The sequence below is a fragment of the Diceros bicornis genome, chromosome X, assembly GCF_020826845.1.
Source record: "Diceros bicornis minor isolate mBicDic1 chromosome X, mDicBic1.mat.cur, whole genome shotgun sequence".
Classification (NCBI taxonomy): Eukaryota; Metazoa; Chordata; class Mammalia; order Perissodactyla; family Rhinocerotidae; genus Diceros; species Diceros bicornis.
This window is the reverse complement of record NC_080781.1, coordinates 118,928,838-118,950,211: the sequence shown is the minus strand read 5'-3', so window position 1 is coordinate 118,950,211 and position 21,374 is coordinate 118,928,838. Positions and strand designations below refer to the sequence as shown.

Genomic DNA, 21,374 nt, shown 5'->3' with positions numbered 1-21,374 from the left:
CAAGAGAGTGATTTTCTAGAAGCTTGAGGGCTTTTTTTCTCTTTATTTTTTTTTTGTTGTTGTTGAGGTAACATTGGCTTATAACATTATATAAATTTCAGATGTACATCATTATATCTCAACTTCTTTATAGACTACATCATGTTCACCACCAAAAGTCTAGCTGCCATCTGTCACCATTCACATGTGCCCCTTTACCCCTTTCTCTCTCTCCCCCACTCCTTTCCCCTCTGGTCGACCAATCTATTGTTTGTAATTACATGTTCGTTTGTTGTTGTCATTTTGTTTTTTTATTTTCCACATATGAGTGAAATCATACAGTATTTGGCTTTCTCTATCTGACTTATTTTGCTTAGCATAAGACCCTCAAGTTCCATCCATGTTGTTGCAAATGGCAAGATTTCATATTTTTTATGGCTGAGTAGTATTCCATTGTACATACACAACACATCTTCTTTATCCATTCATCCATTGACGGGCAATTAGGTTGTTTCCAAGTATTGGCTATTGTGAATAATGCTGCAATGAACATAGGGGTGCATATACCATTTCAAATTACTGTTTTTGTGTTCTTTAGATAAATACCCAGAAGTAGAATAGCTGGATCATATGGTAGTTCTATTTTTAACTTTTTGAGGAATCTCCATACTATTTTTCTATAGAGGCTGCACCATTTTACACTCCCACCAGCACTGTACAAGGATTCCCTTTTGTCCACAACATCTCCAACACTTGTTACTTCTTGTCTTTTTAATAATAGACATCCTGACGGGCTTGAGGTGACATCTCATTGTGGTTTTGATTTGCATTTCCCTGATAATTAGTGATGTGAATATCTTTTCATGTGCCTGTTGGCCATCTGTATATCTTCTTTGGAAAAATATCCGGTCAGGTCCTCTGCCCATTTTTTAATTGGTTTGTTTTTTTGTTGTTGAGTTGTATGAGTTCCTTATATATTTTGGATATTAACCCCTTATTGGATATATGACTGGCAAATATCTTCTCCCAATTGGTAAGTTGTCTTTTTGTTTTGTTGACAGTTTCTTTTGCCATGCAGAAGCTTTTTAGTTTGATGTAGTCTCATTTGTTTATTTTTTCTTTTGTTTCCTTTGCCTGGGAAGACATATTTAAAAAGATACTGCTAAGACTCTGTCAAAGTGTGTACTGCCTATGTTTTCTTCCAGGAGTTTTATGGTTTCAGGTCTTACCTTCAAGTTGTTAATCCATTTTGAATTAATTTTTGTGTATGGTGTAAGATAGTGGTCTACTTTTATTCTTTTGCATGTCGCTGTCCAGTTTACCCAACACCATTTATTGAAGAGACTTTCCTTTCTCCATTGTATGTTCTTGGCTCTTTTGTCAAAAACTAGCTGTCCATAAAAGTATGGGTTTGTTTCTGGGCTCTCGATTCTGTTTCATTGATCTGTGTGTTTGCTTTTCTGCCAGTACCATGCTGTTTTGATTACCATAGCTTTGTAGTATACTTTGAAATCAGGGAGTGTGATTTCAGCTTTATTCTTTTTTCTCAGAATTGCTTTGGCTATTCAGGGTCTTTTCTTGTTCCATATAAATTTTAGGATTCTTTGTTCTATTTCCTTGAAAAATGTAGTTGGAACTTGGGTAGGAGAAGTGGAGATTTTTTTTGTTTGATTGTTTTTTTGAGGAGATCAGCCCTGTGCTAACATCTGCCAATCCTCCTCTTTTTTTGCTGAGGAAGACTGGCCCTGGGCTAACATCCATGCCCATCTTCCTCCACTTTATATGGGACGCCGCCACAGCATGGCTTGCCAAGTAGTGCGTCAGTGAGCACCAGGGGTCTGAACCGGCGAACCCCATGCGCCACAGCAGAGCATGCTCACTTAACTGCTTGTGCCACCAGGCCGGCCCTGGAAGAGGAGTTTTAAGGATAGAGCTGTCAACCATCCAAACAATTTTCCATGTGATGATTCCATTCTCACCAGGCATTCTTTTTATTATAATTTAGCTTCTCCTGTACATTTTCTTTTCAGAGAAAATTTGTTTACCACAATCTTCTGATCTTCTTGGCAATTACATTTTTCATGAAAAAAGAATAAATTGGATTGGAATTTTGGTTTAGTTTACAAATGTTTTCTGGTCAACCTGCCGAGGCAGATTGACCCTCCCCCTGCCCAATTTTAGTTTGGATGTGGAGGCTCATGACACTCTACACACTGAGTGAATTTGAGAGAAATTTTATTACTCAAAGGACCCGGGGAAGAGCAGGGGGCCCAAACAAGTCTGGGCAGCCTTGAGAGAGGGGCAGAGGGAGGGTACTGGGACTTTCTAGTCTCTAGGGATGGATCTAGGGGAAAATTCCCCTTCATGGGCTGTAGATTTCCAAGTTTTAAATTTCAGTGTGCAGCTCCAGTTTTGGGATTGCAACCCAGGTTGGACAACAGGCTCACTGAGATTAGTCTTGGCACCGAGCCCTCACTTGGGCCCGTGGCCTACCGCCCCAGGCCCCATGGCCCCGCGGCCCGTGGCTCACGGCCCACGACCCACCCGAGAGTGGCGCTGCCTTCGAGAATGTGTAAGGCCGCGCACATGTCCCCGCCCGCCCTTCCTGGTCGGTTAGAAAAGAAACCCGGATGTGCGGGAGGAAGAGGGAGGAGGAGCTGGCGTTTACCCATGAGGCAGCGCGCGTAGTTACATACTTCTGTCCTCGTCTGAGGCGCTCATTCCTCGCTCGGAGTCGCCGAGGCCGCTACAGTTGCTGTGATCGCCGCCTAGTGTTTTCGCGCTCCTCCCTTTCCTCCTCCTCTTTCTCCTCCTTCTCTGAGTCCCAGTCAGGCCGACCTTCTCCACCTTCTCCGCTCGGGGTAAGTGTCCCCCGCCCCCGCCTGTGCCGCGCGGAAGCAGCTAGGGGCTCTCCCGAGCGGCGGTGCCCGCCTTGCTCTGAGAACGGCAGGTTGAGGGTCTGGATGCCGGCGTGTATCGCTGGGATCGCCCAGGGCGCGGGGGAGGGGACGGGCTTGGCAGAGCGGTGGCGGGTGGGCCACCATCTTGCGCCAGCCCCGGCGGGGGAGGGATCTCGGAAAGGTAGCTGCTTGGCGGCGGGGTTTAGCGGCCCGCACAGGCCGTGGCCGCGCGGGCCGCCGCCGCCTCCTCCTCACCTCACGGGGCCTGTGCGTGTGTCTGTCCCCAGCCTGGTTTTGGCTTTACTTTCTGGAGGCAACTCCCTTTGGTCTTTTGTATGTTTGATGCCTGATGTTTGGCGAGACCCGCCCACCCACAAATCTCTTCAGTCATAGGAAAAGACACCAGAGAAGGTTCCGAACTTTCTGGCTTTAGGGCCCCTTGGGCCCCTCCTTTCTGTCCAGTTTCCCCCACCCAGGTTACTGGTCATTCAATGCTCACACCCTTGTTCTTGCCAAAGGGACTTCGATCCTCCGTCAGAGAAATCGTGTTCCATTCCGTTATTGTCTAGAGGAGAGGAGCCCTGAGGAGAAACGTGGAGTTAGATACACAATTTTTTACCAGTGAGATTTGCAGGTTTCACTTAATGAGAAAATTATCTCATTCTGAGGTTTTATGCTTCTCTAGACACGGAGGGAGTTCCTTTTAACTTATCTCAAGTTTTAATGCTTTTTTAAAGGAGAAATCAGAGAAGAAAATGTCAAGTGAACCAGCTTCTGCAAGCACGGGAGATCTTCGTCCAAGGGATTCTCTTTGTTTGCAAAGATTTTTTTAGTTTTTTTTTTTTTTTAAACTCTGAACTTAAATTTTGCTTTTATTGTTTTCAGGTTTGGACTGTGTGTTTTAATGTCTTTTAGTGCCATTAAACGTAAAATTGAAACCAAGGATTAAGAGTTTTAAACTACAGAAGTCTCCTGTTAGCATTTGTGAGACGTTCTGCTTTGGGAGTTACAGTGAAAACTCAAACTGTCTCCTTAAGCAGAAACTTTACTGAGCCTATGAAGGCACTGGTTTGCTTATAAAATTAAGTTAGGTTTATGTGCCCTTGATGTTTTAACATCAGTACAAATATCACTATAATTATATCTTGCACTTGTATATTTCGTTGATATCACTCCTTTTGAAGTGGGCTGTGGGGCATTTATAGAACTTTTTAGAGGGCGAGGAAACAGCCTCAAGGAGAAGACTTTACTGAGGTCATGTACAAGCTAGGAAGTGATAGAACTAGTTCTTGAACCTAGATCTACTGATGCCTCCCCCAATGCTCAATTCACTATATTATGCCCCACTTTTTATGGGAGTGAGTTGGTCAAGGAGAATAAGCAAGGAGGATCATCTGAAAAATATAAGAAATATTTTTCAATTCTCCTTTCCTTTATATTTTTATTTTTAAGCTTGCATATCTTTTCAACTTTTTAGTATTTAAATAATATTGTTTTCACTTCCAAGCCTGTTGAAAAGTTGAAGAATAGCCCATTGAAAAAAGACCTGATGTTGAAGAGCAACAAATTTCAGCTTCTCCTATTCAAACCATTTTCCCCAGTTAAGTTTTCTAGTCCAATCTGATTTCTTCAGCCATTTCTTCTGTTTTACTACTCAGCATGAGCTTTTTTTAGTAGAAAAGGAGAGTAAGGGGAAAGGAATATATAATTTTCTACCTTCTCTTCTCTCCCACTTGTTTTCTTTATTCAAGAGGACATTTAGAACCATATCAAATTTTTTTGGTTGCTGTTGTTATACTAATTGGACAGGGGAACTATCTAAATGAATAGCAATTTTTGTAAATAGAAAGTAATCCATAGTTTCAGTGACAGGATGTTGGAAATTTATATTGAAAACATTTTGTTATTTCAAAAGTAACTTCTCAAAGATCAGAAGTATTTATGACATATTCATTAATTCAGGATATAATCCTGGATAATTTTTTCTGTCTTCCTGCTTCAGAGAGGGACTTAAAAATATTTGGTTTTCAGGTTGTTTTAAATAAAGACTCAGGAAGACTTGGTTTATTCAGTAATTTGTGTCAAAAATGTATGTCCAGACTTTTTTGATTCATTCTTTGCAAAGCAGTTTTCTTTTAAGGAGTGTTTTTGTTAACTTTTAATATGTCTAGAAAAATAGCCATCACTGTGTACCATCTGGGTCCAAGGGACCATTTTTATTTGTTTTAAGTCATTTTATAAATTATATAAGAATAAAGAAATAGAGGGGCCGGCCCCGTGGCACAAGCTGTTAAGCGCGCGCGCTCCACTGCAGCAGCCCGGGGTTCCCCAGGCGCACACCGATGCACTGCTTGGCAAGCCATACTTTGGCGGCGTCCCATATAAAGTGGAGGAAGATGGGCACGGATGTTATCCCAGGTCCAGTCTTCCTCCAAAAAAAAGAGGAGGATTGGCAGATGTTAGCACAGGGGTGATCACCTCACAAAAAAAAAAAAAAAGACTAAAGAAATAGTGAAACCAACTTTATTATATATTTAATAAGATTTAGACATGGTATACTTCTTGTACAGTCATCCCTCAGTATCTGTGGGGGGTTGGTTCCGGGACCCCCTACATATACCAACATCTACGATGCTCAACTTTATACATAGAAAAACAAAAATTTCAGAAGCTGATGAAAGAATCCAGCTGTCTTTTATTAAGACAGATATTAAAGATATTTGCAAAAATGTAAATCAATGCCACTTTTCTCATTAAATTTTTTGTCTTAGAAAATAGTTATTTTCATTAAAAATATTTATATGAACATATAATGGGCTTATTATTATTACTTTAAATAAATTGATACATATTTAATTTTTCTGAGTTTCAATCTCTAATATGGTAAGTATCAGTAGATATAATCCGCATAAGCAAAAAGTTCATTGGGATTCTCAATAAGTTTTAAGAATAAGAAGAGATCCTGAGACCAAAATGTTTGAGAACTACTGATCTGGTGTGCTTTATTTGTGGAAATATTTTGACGGTTCTTTACGTGAACTAGAATTTTATTTTCTTTTTAGTGCTTATATTGATCAACTTGTAGTATGACTTCCAGTAAAGAAAGAAAAGTTGAGCAAAATAATGCAAGTACTGTACAACAGTTTTTCATGTGTTTTATTTAATCTTCCCAGTAGTGATGCAAAGAAGGTATTACTGTTTTCATCTTACAGGCAGAAAAGCTAAGCTCAAAGAGGTTGATTAAACATCCTATAGGTTTGGCAACCAGCAAGTGGTAGACTCCAAATTCCCACTCAGTTATTCAGCCCCTATGTCCAGTGTTCCCATTATTGTACTCCACTTCTTTACTTGACATTTCCCTAGTGGGTAAGTTTTACTCCTATAAAATGTGAGTTAATTAATAATACATACTTCTTTGTGTTACTTTAGAAATTAGTGATTATAGAATATCTTATGAAACTTTATAAAATATTTATTATATAGTTTGGCTTTGAAAGGCCAATTATGCATTAGTTTTTTCTCCAGGTCATGTGTTTTACATATGAATTACAATAAAAGCATATTTTTATAGATAAAGTCTTTACCCTGAATATGATATAAAAATTACTTTGCAGAATGTAAATTTTATTATAGTGCCCCATCCCCAAAACTTAGTATAAAAGAAAATGCTTTAAAATTTAGGGAATCTTTGCAAAGTATTATGCTAATAAATTTTAAATCTCAGTGTCAACTAGTTATTTTCCACAAATACATGAAGTATGAAAATCAACAGTGATGAAAATTGAAAACCTAAAAAAATTTAGGGGGAGAATAGTAAAGTTATTAAAGAAATATCTTCTCAAAATGTACCTGGACTTCGTGTGTTCAAACTTTCAAAAAAATATATAATTTCCACAATATAAAAACTTCTTGCACAAAGAAAAGATGGTGAGCCTATGTTTTCCTTCTATTATTATATGATTTGTTCCCAAAATCTGGTTTGAGAGTTTGAATTGCTTAGGTACCAGTGAAATTGTCTAAGGAACCAAGGTGTAATCCAATGTTTCTTGGATTTGAATACTGTACCAATTAATTCTTGTTATAAGAAAAACATTTTCATAGACACCCTTCTACTTAAAATGTTTAAAATATTCTTAGAGCTCTTACACAACCATAAAACAAAATAATCAAATAAAACTACAAAATCAATGCTATTTTAATCAACTTTAATGCAGTGAATGAATAACATATTTTGATGAAACAAAGTCACTGCCTACTTTTATTGAGTTTTTCATACCTATCTAAACAAGATTTTTCATAGCAAGACCTATCATAGCAAGATTTTTCCATTTGAACCTTTTCAATACCTTCATTTTATAGCTAACCATATCGTCATTTGCCCTTCATTTAGTGCAAATGCGCCATTTGGATATTCTCTCCCTCTGTTCTTTTATTAGTAGCCAGCAGCAGTAAAGGTGATAGTACTTGATGACAATGCAGTAGTAAATACAGAGAAAAACATGAGTACTGATATGATCCAGCAATTCTACTTCTGGATATTTATCCAAAGGAAATAGAAACACTAACTCAAAAAGATAGCTGCACCCCCACATTCACTGCAGCATTATTTACAATAGCCAAGACGTGGAAACGACCTGTGTCCATCATTGGATGAATGAGTAAAGAAAATGTGATGTGTATATATACAATGGAATATTCAGCTATAAAACAAAAAAGAAGGAAATCCTGCCATTTGTGACAATATGGATGGACCTTGAGGGCATTACACTGAGTGAAATAAGTCAGACAGAGGAAGACAAATACCACATGAACTCACTTATATGTGGAATCTAAAAAAACAAAAAAAACGACTGAACTCAGATACAGAGAACAAATTGGTGGTTGCCAGGTAGGGGGTGGGCAGATTGGGTGAAGGTAGTCAAAAGGTACAAACTTTCAGTTATTAAATAATTAAGTCCTGGGGATGTAATGTGATTAATAAGATTGTATTGTATATTGGAAAGTTGCTAAGAGAGAAGATCTTAAAAGTTCTCATCACAAGAAAAAAAGATTGTAACTATGTGTGGTGATGGATGTTAACTAGACTTATTGTGGTGATCATTTTGATATATATACATATATAGAATCATTATTTTGTACACCTAAAACTAATATGTTATATGTCAATTATTTCTCAATTTAAAAAAATGAGTACTGGGGCCGGCCCGGTGGCGCAAGCGGTTAGGTGCGCGCGCTCCGCTGCGGCGGCCCGGGGTTCGCTGGTTCGGATCCCGGGCGCGCACCGACGCACTGCTTGGCAAGCCATGCTGTGGCGGCGTCCCATATAAAGTGGAGGAAGATGGGCACAGATGTTAGCCCAGGGCTGTCTTCCTCAGCAAAAAAAGAGGAGGATTGGCGGATGTTAGCACAGGGCTGATCTCCTCACAAAAAAAAAAAAAAAAAAAATGAGTACTGAAATTATGTGACTGAGCTTAGTTATAAGGTGGCCATCCAGATGATCCCAAGAGTATGCTTATGTTAATTTTTTTAGACAGACAGCAAAACAATATATTGTTTCAGAGTTCTCTTGCACCATCTGGAATATATCTATTTTCCCCAGAGGTCTGTTAGTTTGAAAAACGTTGGAGTAATCCATTGGTAAGTGTATTACTGCTCTTGAATGCAAGTACCAGAAACAGCTCAAAGTAGATTAAATCAGAAATGAACAATTATCCCCACTCTTAATTGAAAAGTCTTAGTAGTGAATGTACTTCAAGCATGGCTAGCTTCAAGTGTTTAAATGGGATCAGAACTTGACTGTCTCCCCACCCTACCCTCTTTTTATCTACCCTAAGATCTTATGGCTTTGCTAGTCTCTTTGTTGACTTTTTTCTTAGGCAGTCTTTCTCCACATAGTGACTCCCTCACTTCCAGGCTTATATCTTACCAGTTTATTATTTTGTTAACAGTTTTATTGAGATGTAATTTACACAACATACAATTTACCCATTTGAAGTGTACAATTCAATGATTTTAATATATTCACAGTGTTGTGCAACCATCACCACAATCAGTTTTAGAACATTTTCATCACCTTAAAAAGAAACTCCATATCCATTAGGACCCATTTCCCCTCAACCCTGCCAGTCCTAAGCAACCGTTACTCTACTCTCTTTCTTTATGGGTTTGCCATTTCTGGACGTTTCATATAAATGAAATTATACAATATATGGTCTTCTTGACTGGTTTCTTTCACTTAGTATAATGTTCTCAGCGTCCATCTATATTGTAGTATGTATCAATACCTCATTCATTTACATGACTGCATATTATTCCATTGTATAGGTATATCACATTTTGTTTATCCATTCATCAGTTGGGCGTTAGGGTTGTTTCCACTTTTTGGCTGTTATCAATAATGCTGCTATGTATGTATATTCATGTACAAGTTTTTGATGGACATATGTTTTCAATTCTCTCTCAGTAGGAGTGGAATTGCTGGGTCATATGGTAACTATGTTTAACTTTGCGAGGAACTGCCCAAGTGTTTTCCACAGTGTCTGCACCATTTCATATTTCCACCAGCAGTATATGAGAGTTCCAATTTCTCCATATACTTGCCAACACTTGTTATTGTCTTTTATTACAACCATCCTAGTGGATGTGAAATGGTATCTACTAATTTTTAAAATATTTTTTCTTGTGGTAAAATACATATAACATACAATTTACCTTTTTAACAATTTTAATCGATTAATGTTTTTTGAAAATTTTGTAGAATGAATTCTTAAAAGATAGTCTGAAACCAAAAAAAATATCTAAATAGTAATTCTAATTATTTATACAGCCAGTCTCCAAACACTGAATGAGTTGCGTTCCAAGAGGTCTTTTATTTGTCAGTTACTTGGGATTCATTTTCCCCCCATAGGAGCAATGTGTTAAACATGGGCATAGTATCTCTACCTGAGTCAATAGCTGAAGTGGAGAGTTCTTTTCTCTTCTGCCTATTTTGGTGCCAACTCTGAGTTGCAGAACCTAGAGGCACTCTGGAATTGCTATTATAGGAGTTCTAAGATCCTCACTGTATGTTTGGTGGAGATTCCATTTCTCTGACAGATGACTCAATCTCCCATAGAATTCCTTGCTTTGCCACCCAAACTCAGAAGTGATGACTTGGGAGTTTTTTGTGGTGATAGTTTTGAAGGGCTTGACTACCTTATTGGATAGCACAGCTTTAGACCGAAGTTCTGGTTCTAACAGCATCTGAGGATTTCTGACTTTTTTAGAGTGTTTGTGAATGTACCAACTGAGGCCTGCTATGGGCCTCAAAAGTCATCTGTGGAGTCATAGGCAGTGGATGTGACTTGTTTATATAGACTACTTGTACATTTAATACTAATTTTAGGGTATTTGTGCCAATAGTTATTTTATATGATCATTTAATAAAAGTGTCCTATATGAATCTCATAGGCTGTGTGGTTGTGAGCCTTAAAAACCTTTCTGTATTCTTGGTAGCAGTAGGTCCTTAATGCTGAGCAAGAATTGACATGGATTTATCTACTTGACATATACATTACCTGAGTTCTACTTTAGGGACAAGCAGTAACTATTCAAATAATTGAGTTAAAGAGATTTGAATACTTAAACCTCAGAACTAGGGAAATTTACTTAAGGACAGAATTCACTAGAGATTCTTGTAATAGTAATTCAAACATTTATACCAGTAACTTCTTCTGGAGTTAAAGTAGTTTTTTTCCATTGGTCTAAATCAGTCTAAATGGTTCGGAATTGGTAAAAGCAGGAAAGCTTGCTTTTGCCAGTCTGAGGATAAAGACAAATGTGAAGACTCAATTAGCTCTGTTTATCCTAATACTTTAGGTTTCTTATGTCTAATTTTTCACTTTTTTTTAATAACTGAAATAGTTTTTTTAAGGCACAGTTATTTTGTAAGTAAAAAATATGGTATATGCATGAGAATTCAGTATACAAATTCCTGTATTAAAGAAAGCAGTTCAAAGGTTTTTGTGATAAGGTTTAATATACTATCTTTTTTAAAAGCCCTAGGAACCATAGACAGATTATAAAATTCTGAAGGCAAAGACTATAATTTATTCATCCTAATTTTTTCCCTAGAGCACATTAATTACCTTGAGCACAGGGGCAATCAGTAATTATTTATTAATGAATTAATCTATGATGAAGTTTAACCAACTAATTTTCTGTTCCTCTCAGTTAAAATTGATAAGAAATGAAAAAAATAAACAAAAAATTTCTTTGAATGGTTTCTTATAATAATTATATCTATTTTTGAAACGTGAAGGATAAGTAACATTTAATGTCACTTAGCATTTCAAAATTCAGATTTACTAAAACATATATTACAGGGTGGTTACTCATTTTTACAAAAAGATGCCTTTCAAAAATTATTTGTAATTTAATAATTCATCAGATTTCTTCAAGTAATAAATGCTTAATACATACAGAATTTTATTTAATGAATTTGCATTCATTCAGGAATGAATCAATTATGGAAAGTGAGTAGCACGTGTATATCAAACAAATCAAACTCAAAATGTAAGCTTTTTGTAGGAGAAAAAGATTAAATGTGTGTACATTTAATTTAACAAATCCACCCTAATGGTAGGTATCTTTATTTTATAGGGCAGAAAACTAAAACTTAACTTTCTACCTTGTCTGGAGTCACATGGTGAGTTTGCTGGAGATTGAAATTAGACCCAAAGATTTCAGAATCCCAAGTTTCATGTTTCAATATTTGGTGTTACTTAAAGTGATTCATAAAATTGATTGATGTCATATGTTGGTGCTTAGGTGACTCTGCAACTTGATGGACGACGACAACCCTTTTCAACCAAAAAGTAAGTATTACTCCTGTAAGTGATGCTAGTATGCTTGGCTTCTGTACTGATAACCTTGCTTCATGAGAAAAGGTGAGAGCGATGGAGGTGGGCACAGTTTAAAAAAAAAAACACTTAAATTTACTAAAGTAATACATGTTCATAGTAAAAAAAAGAACAGTATACAATAAAAATTTTAGTAAAGTAGAAATAAAGTGTTTCTTCCTCGTTTCTAGAGATAACTACTATTATCTGCTTGGTATACATAATCATAAACTTTTTTATATGCTTAGACAAAAAATAAATTATTGCTTTCTTTTTTTTTTGTGAGGAAGATCAGCCCTGAGCTAACATCTGCCAATCCTCCTCCTATTTTTTTTTGCTGAGGAAGACTGGCCCTGGGCTAACATCCATGCCCATGCTCCTCTACTTTATATGGGACACTGCCACAGCATGGCTTGACAAGCGGTGCGTCGGTGTGCACCCGGGATCCGAACCTGCGAACCCCGGGCCGCCGCAGCAGAGCACGAGCACTTAACCACTTGCACCACTGGGCCGGCCCCTAAATTATTTCTAAATAAGATCATACTATATATGCTATTCTGTGCCTTTAAAAATTTTTTACTCAACAATTTATCTTGAATATACTAACAGTGGCAGTACCAGTTAAAAAGAATGAGGAAGACCTATGTGTTGGCATGGTATCAAGACCATGGTATCAACATAGATATGGATGATTTTTTTTTTATTATCAGTATATGTGGGACTCCCTCTTTTTTGGGGGGGCAGCATAGCCTTTCCTACTTTATTCTTTTTTTTAATTGTGAAATTTTTGTTGTACATTATTGTTTATCAGTCACCATATAAGTGCATCTCTCCACCCCTTGTGCCCACCCCCCACCCCCCTAGCCCCTGGTAACCCTCATTTTTTTAAAGTTTGGCATTGTCTGGTTTCTTAGCCCATAGATTATCATATGTTAATGCATATCCAGTAGACTGCATATCCAGTAGACTGCTGTGTGTAGAAGGAAATACAAAGAAAGAAGAAAATATGTTCTTCACTCTCAAGGAGCTTACTTTGAAGTTAGACGTGTACAGTTAAGACACATTAAGAAATAGTGAGCAGGGGCCGGCCCGGTGGTGTAGCCGTTAAGTTCTCGCACTCTGCTTTGGTGGCCCAGGGTTTGCGGGTTCGGATCCTGGGTGCGGACCTACACCACTCCTCAAATCATGCTGTGGTGGCGACCCACATACAAAAGGGAGGAAGACTGGCACAGATATTAGCTCAGGGACAATCTTCCACAAGCAAAAAGAGGATTGGCAACGGATGTTAGCTCAGGGCCAATCTTCCTCACACACACAAAAATAGCAGTTTGAGATCATATATAGTAAATCTTGAATTGCTTGGCATAGACTGTCACTGTAGTAAGAGAGAGAAGAAAAACAAGGTCTCATGGTTTAGGAAGTTATAATTGAACCAAGAGTTGGGAAGAGGCAAGGAATTAATATTTTGTTGAGTATCCGCTTGAAGTTAGGTACTTTAGACGGCATTTTCCTGAATCTACATTACCACTTCTATTAGGTAGGTATTGTACCTGTATTAGAGATGAGGAAACAGATTCGAGTAATTTCTCCAGTCACATGATTTGAAATGGTGTAATGAGGATTTGAACTATTCAATTTCATGTCAAGTCCATACTCTTTCTACTACACTCAAATAATGTGGACAGTTTAAGGAAAGGAGGAAGGATATTTTAGGTAGAAGGAGCAGTGCAAATGAGGGCTCCAAGGGACACAATGAGGTTGGTGTTTTCAAGTATTCAGAATACGGAAATTCTAAACTATGAATTACATTTTTAATTATTTGACTTAGAACATTTTGTATATATATTTTTAAGTATAGTTTAGAAAAGAAAGGGATCAGTTCATAAAATTGGTTACATTTGGGAAGGTGGGAAGGTTTTTTGTTTTGTTTTGTGGTAGGTGGACTACGAAACATTAAACAACATTATGCCAAGAAATGATTTTAGCATACCTGTATAAGAGGGGAAATGAAATCTAAAATTTTGTCAGTGAATAGCACCAATTTGTTAATGTGTTTCATTTGCATGCCATCCCCAAATCATTGTTTTCCATAGTACTTTTTAATTTTGAGTAAAAAGTAGAAATGACATTATTTTGATCTAGTAAAGTTACCTTTAGAAATTACTGCATTTAAAAGATAAAGATATCATTGTCTAAAAATAAAAAGATATCATTGTCTAAGCCAGAACTCTGGAATTATTATTTTGTTTTGTTTTTATTATTTTTTTTAGTTTCTCCATCCATGTCTCACTCCACATATCTAGTACCATTTGTATCCATTCCCACTGCTATTATTTTAATTTAGGTGCTCCCTCAGTACTTTTTTTGACCAAACCATTACATGCATAGTTTTAAAAAGACAAATCTAAAAGTTATAGGTTGCATAACCACAGTTTCTTGAAGGGTGAGAGAAAGAGTGAGAGGGGGGATGTGCACATGAGTGTGCATGTGTTTTGCGCCTCTGTGCTCCCTATTTTTTCAAGACATCCACTTTCATTAGTTTAGCTGTTTTTGTAATAATTATTTCCATATTTCTAAACTTTTAAGACACATATACATACTTCCATCTCTTGAATCATCAATTTTTGCCATTATGTAAAAATTTTTCTATCAAGGAATATGAGGGTTTTAGTTTTCTTACACTTACTCCTCCAAGCATCTCCCAATGTAGTTGTGTCTCAATTTTTGGTTAAATCACATTTTTTAATGATTTTTATTATGATGGCCATAATAAATATTGTTTGCTGATGAGCATAGTACTATGAAATTAATATGTTATGGATACATTTCCTTTTTTCTCTTTTTTATATATGCAGCAATTTAAATTTTTCATTTTTAAAAATTTGCTATATTTTATTAAAATCTATAGCCAAGTCTTTTCACACCCTTCTGTAGCCTCTTCACTCAATTTTCTACATGGCAAAACTTGTCAGGTAATCTAACAATTTAATTTTTAATCTTTTGTGTGTATGTCTGGTCTCCTGGAGACATTCCTCCTGGGAGTAATGTTCTGCTCTACTCTGTCTTAGTGCTCTCTAGACCTATTGAACAACTCTTGTCCTGGGACTTTCCTTTGTGTTTGTATTGTGTTGAATGTCATGTTTTCTGCATCCTGTGTCTTCCTTCTTCTTAAGTCTCATATTTTGGTGGATTCTTCCTAAGAAAGAAAGGGTGAACGGGAGGTAACTTTTGTGTGAGAGAAGAACGGGAGGTCTTTATTCTTGATGAAAGAATATGTCCCTCATGCTTGAAGAAAATCTTGGCTGGGTATAGAATTCTAAATTTAAAATTAGTTTTACGAAGACTTTTGAAAGCATTATTCTAACTTTCTTCTGTCTCTCTCTCTCTCTCTCTCTCTCTCTCTCTCAGAGTTTAGGATACTTTTTTTATCTGCAGCATTCTAAAATTTCATGATATGCCCCTCTACTGCAGGTTTTTTTCTTGATCATTGTGCTGGGTTCTGGTAGGCCCTTTCAATCTGGATATTTATGTCCTTTAGAACTGGGAATTTTTCTTGTATTTTTTCTTTGATTTCATCTCTCTCCTTTTTCTCTATTCTTTTTCTGGAACTTTTATTAAGTGAGTTGTACCTTTGAAATTGATTTTCTAACAATCTTGTTTTCTCTAGTTTATATATATATATATATATATATGTATGTATTTTTTGTCTTTTACTTCCACTTATGGGACATTTACTCAACTTTGGCATTTGATTTTTTTCTGATTTTTGGCTATCTTATTTTTCATCTTTTTGTTTTCTGAAAAGACATTTAATCTTTTATGTTTTCTTGAAACATTCTTGTCTAATCTCTTTAAAATGCTAATTACATTCTTTCTAATATTTTCTCCTGCCCTCTGTATTATCTCTGTTTTCTTTAAGATCTTTTAACCTGTTTTATTGCTTTGGTCTTTCACATTGAAGGTTTTACTCTTTCTGGTGCTCATTGGTTGTCCATCCATATTTAAGAATGAGGCACTAAAATGCTTCCTATGAGCTCTGTGTGCTTGGTCAGCCCTTGTAGGCTGGTGGTATTCACAGTATGTTCTTTGCTAGGTTTCTTCAGGTGAGAAATGTCTCATCTGCCCTGGCAGGGAATAAGCCTCACTCAATTCCCCTGTTTTCATTCTAGCACCTCATCCCTGCTTTGCTCTGTGCCTGATATCCCTGAATCTGGTACAACTCACTTTTTCTAGTATATCTCCCATCTGTTGTCTCTTTATTCTTAGTTTATTTCCCTTTTGTTAGTACAGAGGTTTGTGGGGTTTTTTTCAGATAATAGGTATAATCCTTTTCATAGGTATATTCCAGTTATAAAACTGAAACTCACTTTGATTGGATTTGATTGTTCCTGTAATTTATTGGCCACTATAAATAATTACTGTTATCCATTATCTAGCTAGCTAGCTTAATTTTACTCGTTTAGATCTTAGAGATGGAGTTCTGAGTTTCTTACTTCTTTTTTTAGTATATTGTTTTATTGAAGGAAATGGATTTTTTTTTTTCTGACGACAATTCACCCTGACCTGACATCCATGCCAGTCTTCCTCTATTTTTTAGAATGTGGGCTGCCAACACAGCATGGCTGCTAACAGAGCGGTGTAGGTCCATGCCTGGAAACCGAACCTGGGCCGCCGAAGCAGAGCATGCTGAACTCAACCACTAGGCCACTGGGGCTGGCCCTGAGTTTCTTACTTTTGCTATCGTGTACTGACTATAAATATCAATTCAGTAACTGCTATTAGGATTACTAAAGTACATCTTAAATATCATACTATGTATTGCAAAAAAGTATTAAAAAATAAGATTTACTTCTCTCCTTTTGAAAATTAGATAATACAAAAATGGCAGAACTCTTTATGGAATGTGAAGAAGAAGAGCTGGAACCATGGCAGAAGAAAGTAGAAGAAATTCAGGATGAAGACGATGATGAGCTGATCTTTGTTGGAGAGATATCAAGATCAAAACCAGCCATTTCAAGTAAGCGCTTAATTTCATTAAAGTTTTGTAAGACGTTGTCTCTAATGGCAAAACCTGTGGACTGTCTTATATGTCCTTGTTACTCTGTAAGGTGTTGGAGGTGAGAGCGCATAGAGATCAGTAAGAATTTGTGAGACTCAAAGGAAGGAGGTGGTTGGGGACTTGAATAAGGAGATGAGAGATTAAAATATCTTATGAGAGAAAAGAAAAATGTTAACTAAGTTAACTAATGGTTAAGATTACCTAACGACATTGTAGGCCTTCTGAGATTGTAAATCATAATTTTTTAGTGGAGCCAAGTAGCCTATTTACCTGCTTATTTGTTAATTTTTCTTTTTCTCCCTTAAGCCAAATGTACCTAGAAAAGGAAGCATTTGGAATGCTTTACTTAAAATATCAGAATACTAAATAAGTTTGTGTTAGCCTCTGATGGGGGCTCTCACATCCAGGCAACTGCCTCATCACAGTGTCATCTTGATTCATGGCTACAAAACGTATAGGCGCTGCATGACTATAGAATCTCTGGTCTGTGTACTAACACAGGCTGTAGTTCTGGCCGTACCCATCTTCCAGCAACTACTGATTATATTCATGAAGGAGGGAGGGCCTGGTCTTCAGCCACTGTACTTGGACGATGCAGGCAATCAGCATACTTAATCTTCATGGGTTTCTAGCAGAATGTGTCCAGTACCTTTGTGGATTGTAAAATTTATGTTAGAATAATTAGACTTGACGTTGTTATAATGTTAAAGTGAAGATACTGATGATACTTGTTAAAATGTCCGATCAAACATGTGCGAAGTGCAGAGGAACAACATACTGAATTTCAAGGGAGAAAGAGGAAACAGATTCTTTTCCATTATATTTGCCTTTTTTAAGCCAGGAGAATTTACCAGCATACCAAGGAATATAGCCAGCATACCAGTGTTTTCTTACTTAACATGGCAGGGCATAATAGTGTGGTTATGAGACGAGTTTTTAATTTTCTGAATGCCTTGTTCTTGCTTCTCTTGGAGCTAAATTTGAAAGAGCACTTCTATTTAGTTTTATCAGAAGTAGAAGAATTTAATTAAATTTAATTCTCAATATCATTTCCTGTGGCAAATTGAGAGGTGCTAAGCGGAGTGCCACTTCAATTATAAAATGAACTAGACATTTGGCGTGTTTGTTGCTGATAGTGGAACAAAATAGTATATTCTCTTAATTATTGTTTCCTAGTCACTGTGATTATTTTTATACTGAAATATATTTCAAAATTATTATTGAAAGAATGACAGTTCAAGTTGGATTTATATCAATTGTAGGTGACTGTTAACAGTACTCAACTAGAACAATGTGTATTAGTTTTAAGTGATTCTATCAAAACGAAAGTTGACTCCAGTGAAATTTCTGTTCTAAAATAACTTGGAATTTAAATGGTTTTACTGATGTTTTATGTGTGAGCCACAAAATATTTTTAGCATATGGAACATGAGCTAAATATTTACATAGCACCACCATAGGGAGGGGAGAGTGGGTAAAAACTTGTATTTGATAGACTGTAGTCACCAAAAAGTACTATAGAAATAGCTCTTTAATGGCTTGAGTAAATACTTATCTTGAATTTCTGAATGAAAACAATATCAAGTTGTTTGAATAAGCAGATTTTTCTCCTAGAAGACTTCTGTAGTGCTTAGTCATAGAGCACTGCATTTCTTTTATCATAGAACAATTCTACTTTTGTGTGACCCTTCATAGAATTATTTTATGAGATCTGGTTCTTTTCTACTAGGAGAGGAAAAAAGGAAATTTTTTGAGGTTTTATGGGGTTTTTTTTATGCTTTGTACCTTTTCCTGATTAGCAGTTTAAGGCAAATCTCTACTCTTCCAAATTTTCATTTGATTCCTCAATAACCCAGAAGTTATGGGTTCACAGGGGCTAAGAGTGAGCAATCTTAAATCTATCCAGAGGGTCATGTCAGGCTCAAATTGACTTTTGGTATAGTAGTAGATTTGAGATACTCTGGTAAACTGTAGGTTCAACTTAGTCTGCAGTCTCTGATAGTGTCCCTTTCAGAACTCAAGAGAATTGGCAGATATAATCCAATCAGCTTGCCCATAATGAAAATTCCAGAATTTTAGGAGTAGGAATGTGGCATGGAGATTGGAGAAGGGCTTGATTTCAAGTCATAGGAACCCAAGTCTATATACAATCCTGTCACCATTAATAGAAGGAAATATACTTCAATTATTGATTGCATATGGAAGAGAAAGAAATATACTTCAATTATTGGTTGCGTATAGATATATTTTTGGAAAGTTTTTTCTATCTTAATATGTATTTCATTCAAATACAAAATTATAAAATAAATATAATTTTTATAGATATTTTGAACAGAGGTAATTCCAGCTCATCTTCAAAAGGAATAAAGAATGAGACACTCAGTCAAGGTACAGTATTATTGTACTATTTTAATTGTAAAGTGAAATATTTTGACAAAATTGTTGCATAGGAATATACACCATATATTATATAATTTTAAAATACAGGTGTTACTGATGCCTTCAAGCCTACTAGTCAACACTACAAAGACCCAACATCAAATCCAGTGGATGCCTTGCCTAGATTTCGTCCTGAATCTAAATCTTCACCAAGTTCTGTTATTGTTCGGACGGTGTCTAAACCTGTAAGTGTGTCTGAAACTACACAATTAGCTCAGGACACATTGAATATTATAATACCCAGTTATAACCGTGGACTATCATAGCCAGTCACCGTTCCAGTAGAAGCATAATCACTATCAGAAAATGTCACCATCTTTATGATAGCTCAACCAACATCCAAAGTAATAACTGCAGGAACTAACTATTCATCCTGTTAATAAATCAAGTCATATGCTTAAATTCAGTAGATATAGTATTGAAAACTATGCTATCTAAAGGTGAGTAAAAAAGTGTAATCAGTAATAAATATTACATAATGGCAAAATTCTTAAGATGGAAAACTGAACCAGGTATTCTTAATTGGGAAGATTGTTCTGAGGTCATTGTTGCTGTTTATTCTGAAAACATACCTTCATAGTTTAGTTTTTAAAATGTTTAACAGAAATAATAGATAATGGTTAATATTTAACATTTGTTAATCTGATAATATGGGTAAGGCTTTGTTCTAAATGCTATATATAAATTAATCTCATTTAATTCTTATGACTTCCCCATGAGGTAGGCACGGTTATTATCTGCATTTTATAGTTGAGGAAACGGAGGCTCCAAGAGGCTAAATAATTCACTCAGGGCCACACAGCTGGTAAAGGATGGATCTGGGATTTCAATCCAAGTTAGCCCAGGGTTTTTAAAATATGCACATACACCCTTCTATCCACCCATTTAAGTATATACTTTTTAAAATAGAAGCATTGCCTTAGAGCAATGGTATAATCCACAGACCATTGGGGTTCCCTGAGACTCTTTCAGAGGTTGGTGAGGTTAACATTGTTGTCATAATAACACTAAGACATTTGTGCTTTTGGCTCTGTCTACATTTGCACTGGTGATGCAAAAGCAGTGGACGGTAAAACTGCTGGTGCACTGAATGTGAATCAAGGCAGTGGCACCAAACTGTGCTAGTAAGTTTTGTATTGGTGACCACCAAGCACTCACAGTAGAAAAATTTCACTTTCACTTAAGAATATCCTTGAAGAAGTAATAAATTGTTGCTAATTTTATTAACTCTCAACCCTTAAATACATTTCTTTTTAAATAGTCTGTGTGGTGAAATGGGTAGTATGCATAAAACATTTCTTTATCTGCAGTGTGAAGGTTAGCTTGAGGAAAAGCACTCATGTGATTGAATTGCAAGCTGAACTAGCTGCTTTTTTTTAATGCAATGCCATTTTTGCTTGAAAGGATGACTGACAAAGCACTATGTATTGATTATTTATTGCTGCATAACAGTAGTACCATGAACTTAGCGGCTTAAAACAGTATACACTTATTATCTCACGGTGTCTGTGAGACAAGAGTCAAGGCATGGCTTAACTGGCTACTCTGCTTTGAGGTCCCACAAGGTTGTTGTAATCAAGGTGTTGGCCAGAGCTGCAGTGTCATTTAATACTGCTTCCAAGCTCATATGGTTGTTGGCAGTATCCAGCTCTTTGTGGGTTGTCAGACTCAGGGCGTCAGTTTCTTCCTGCTGTCAGCTGGAGACCACCCTCGGTTCCTGGCTTTGTAGGCCTTCCTAACATGATTGCTTCCTCAAAGCCAGCAAGGGAAAGAGAGCCCCAGCAACAGGGGCTATGTAACATAATCATGTACACCTCATCACTTTTGCCATATTCTCTTGATTAGAAGCAATCACGGGTTCTGCCCACACTCCAGGGGAGATTACGCAAGGGTCTAAATATCATGAGGGAATCGTGGGGGACACCTTTAGAGTCTGTCTGCCACACACAGTTTTACAGTCCTCAAAAATGTACCAAGTGTGCCTATCACGGGAAAAAAAAAAAAAACTGATAGTAATCTTGCCAATGATAAAATTTGAACTTTCAAGCAAAAATTTGAATTTTGGAAAACCTGTATCTGTGTTCTGAAACAATTAGCCCTGTGAGCCCTGGACTAGTA

General features: G+C 36.7%; 1 protein-coding gene across 2 annotated transcripts in view; it reads left to right on the top strand.

The window, feature by feature from the left end:
* Nucleotides 1-2,706: 2,706 nt before the first annotated feature.
* ZNF280C (zinc finger protein 280C) overlaps nt 2,707-21,374 on the top strand; it is a 57,841-nt gene continuing 39,173 nt past the window's right edge. For both annotated transcript variants that reach the window (XM_058536712.1, XM_058536711.1), the window contains exons 1-6: nt 2,707-2,840; nt 11,520-11,565; nt 11,688-11,734; nt 16,629-16,775; nt 19,140-19,205; nt 19,305-19,441. In XM_058536712.1, the coding sequence (XP_058392695.1) occupies nt 11,704-11,734; nt 16,629-16,775; nt 19,140-19,205; nt 19,305-19,441 (381 nt within the window). In that variant the 5' untranslated portion in view covers nt 2,707-2,840; nt 11,520-11,565; nt 11,688-11,703. The remainder of the gene's footprint in view (nt 2,841-11,519; nt 11,566-11,687; nt 11,735-16,628; nt 16,776-19,139; nt 19,206-19,304; nt 19,442-21,374) is intronic.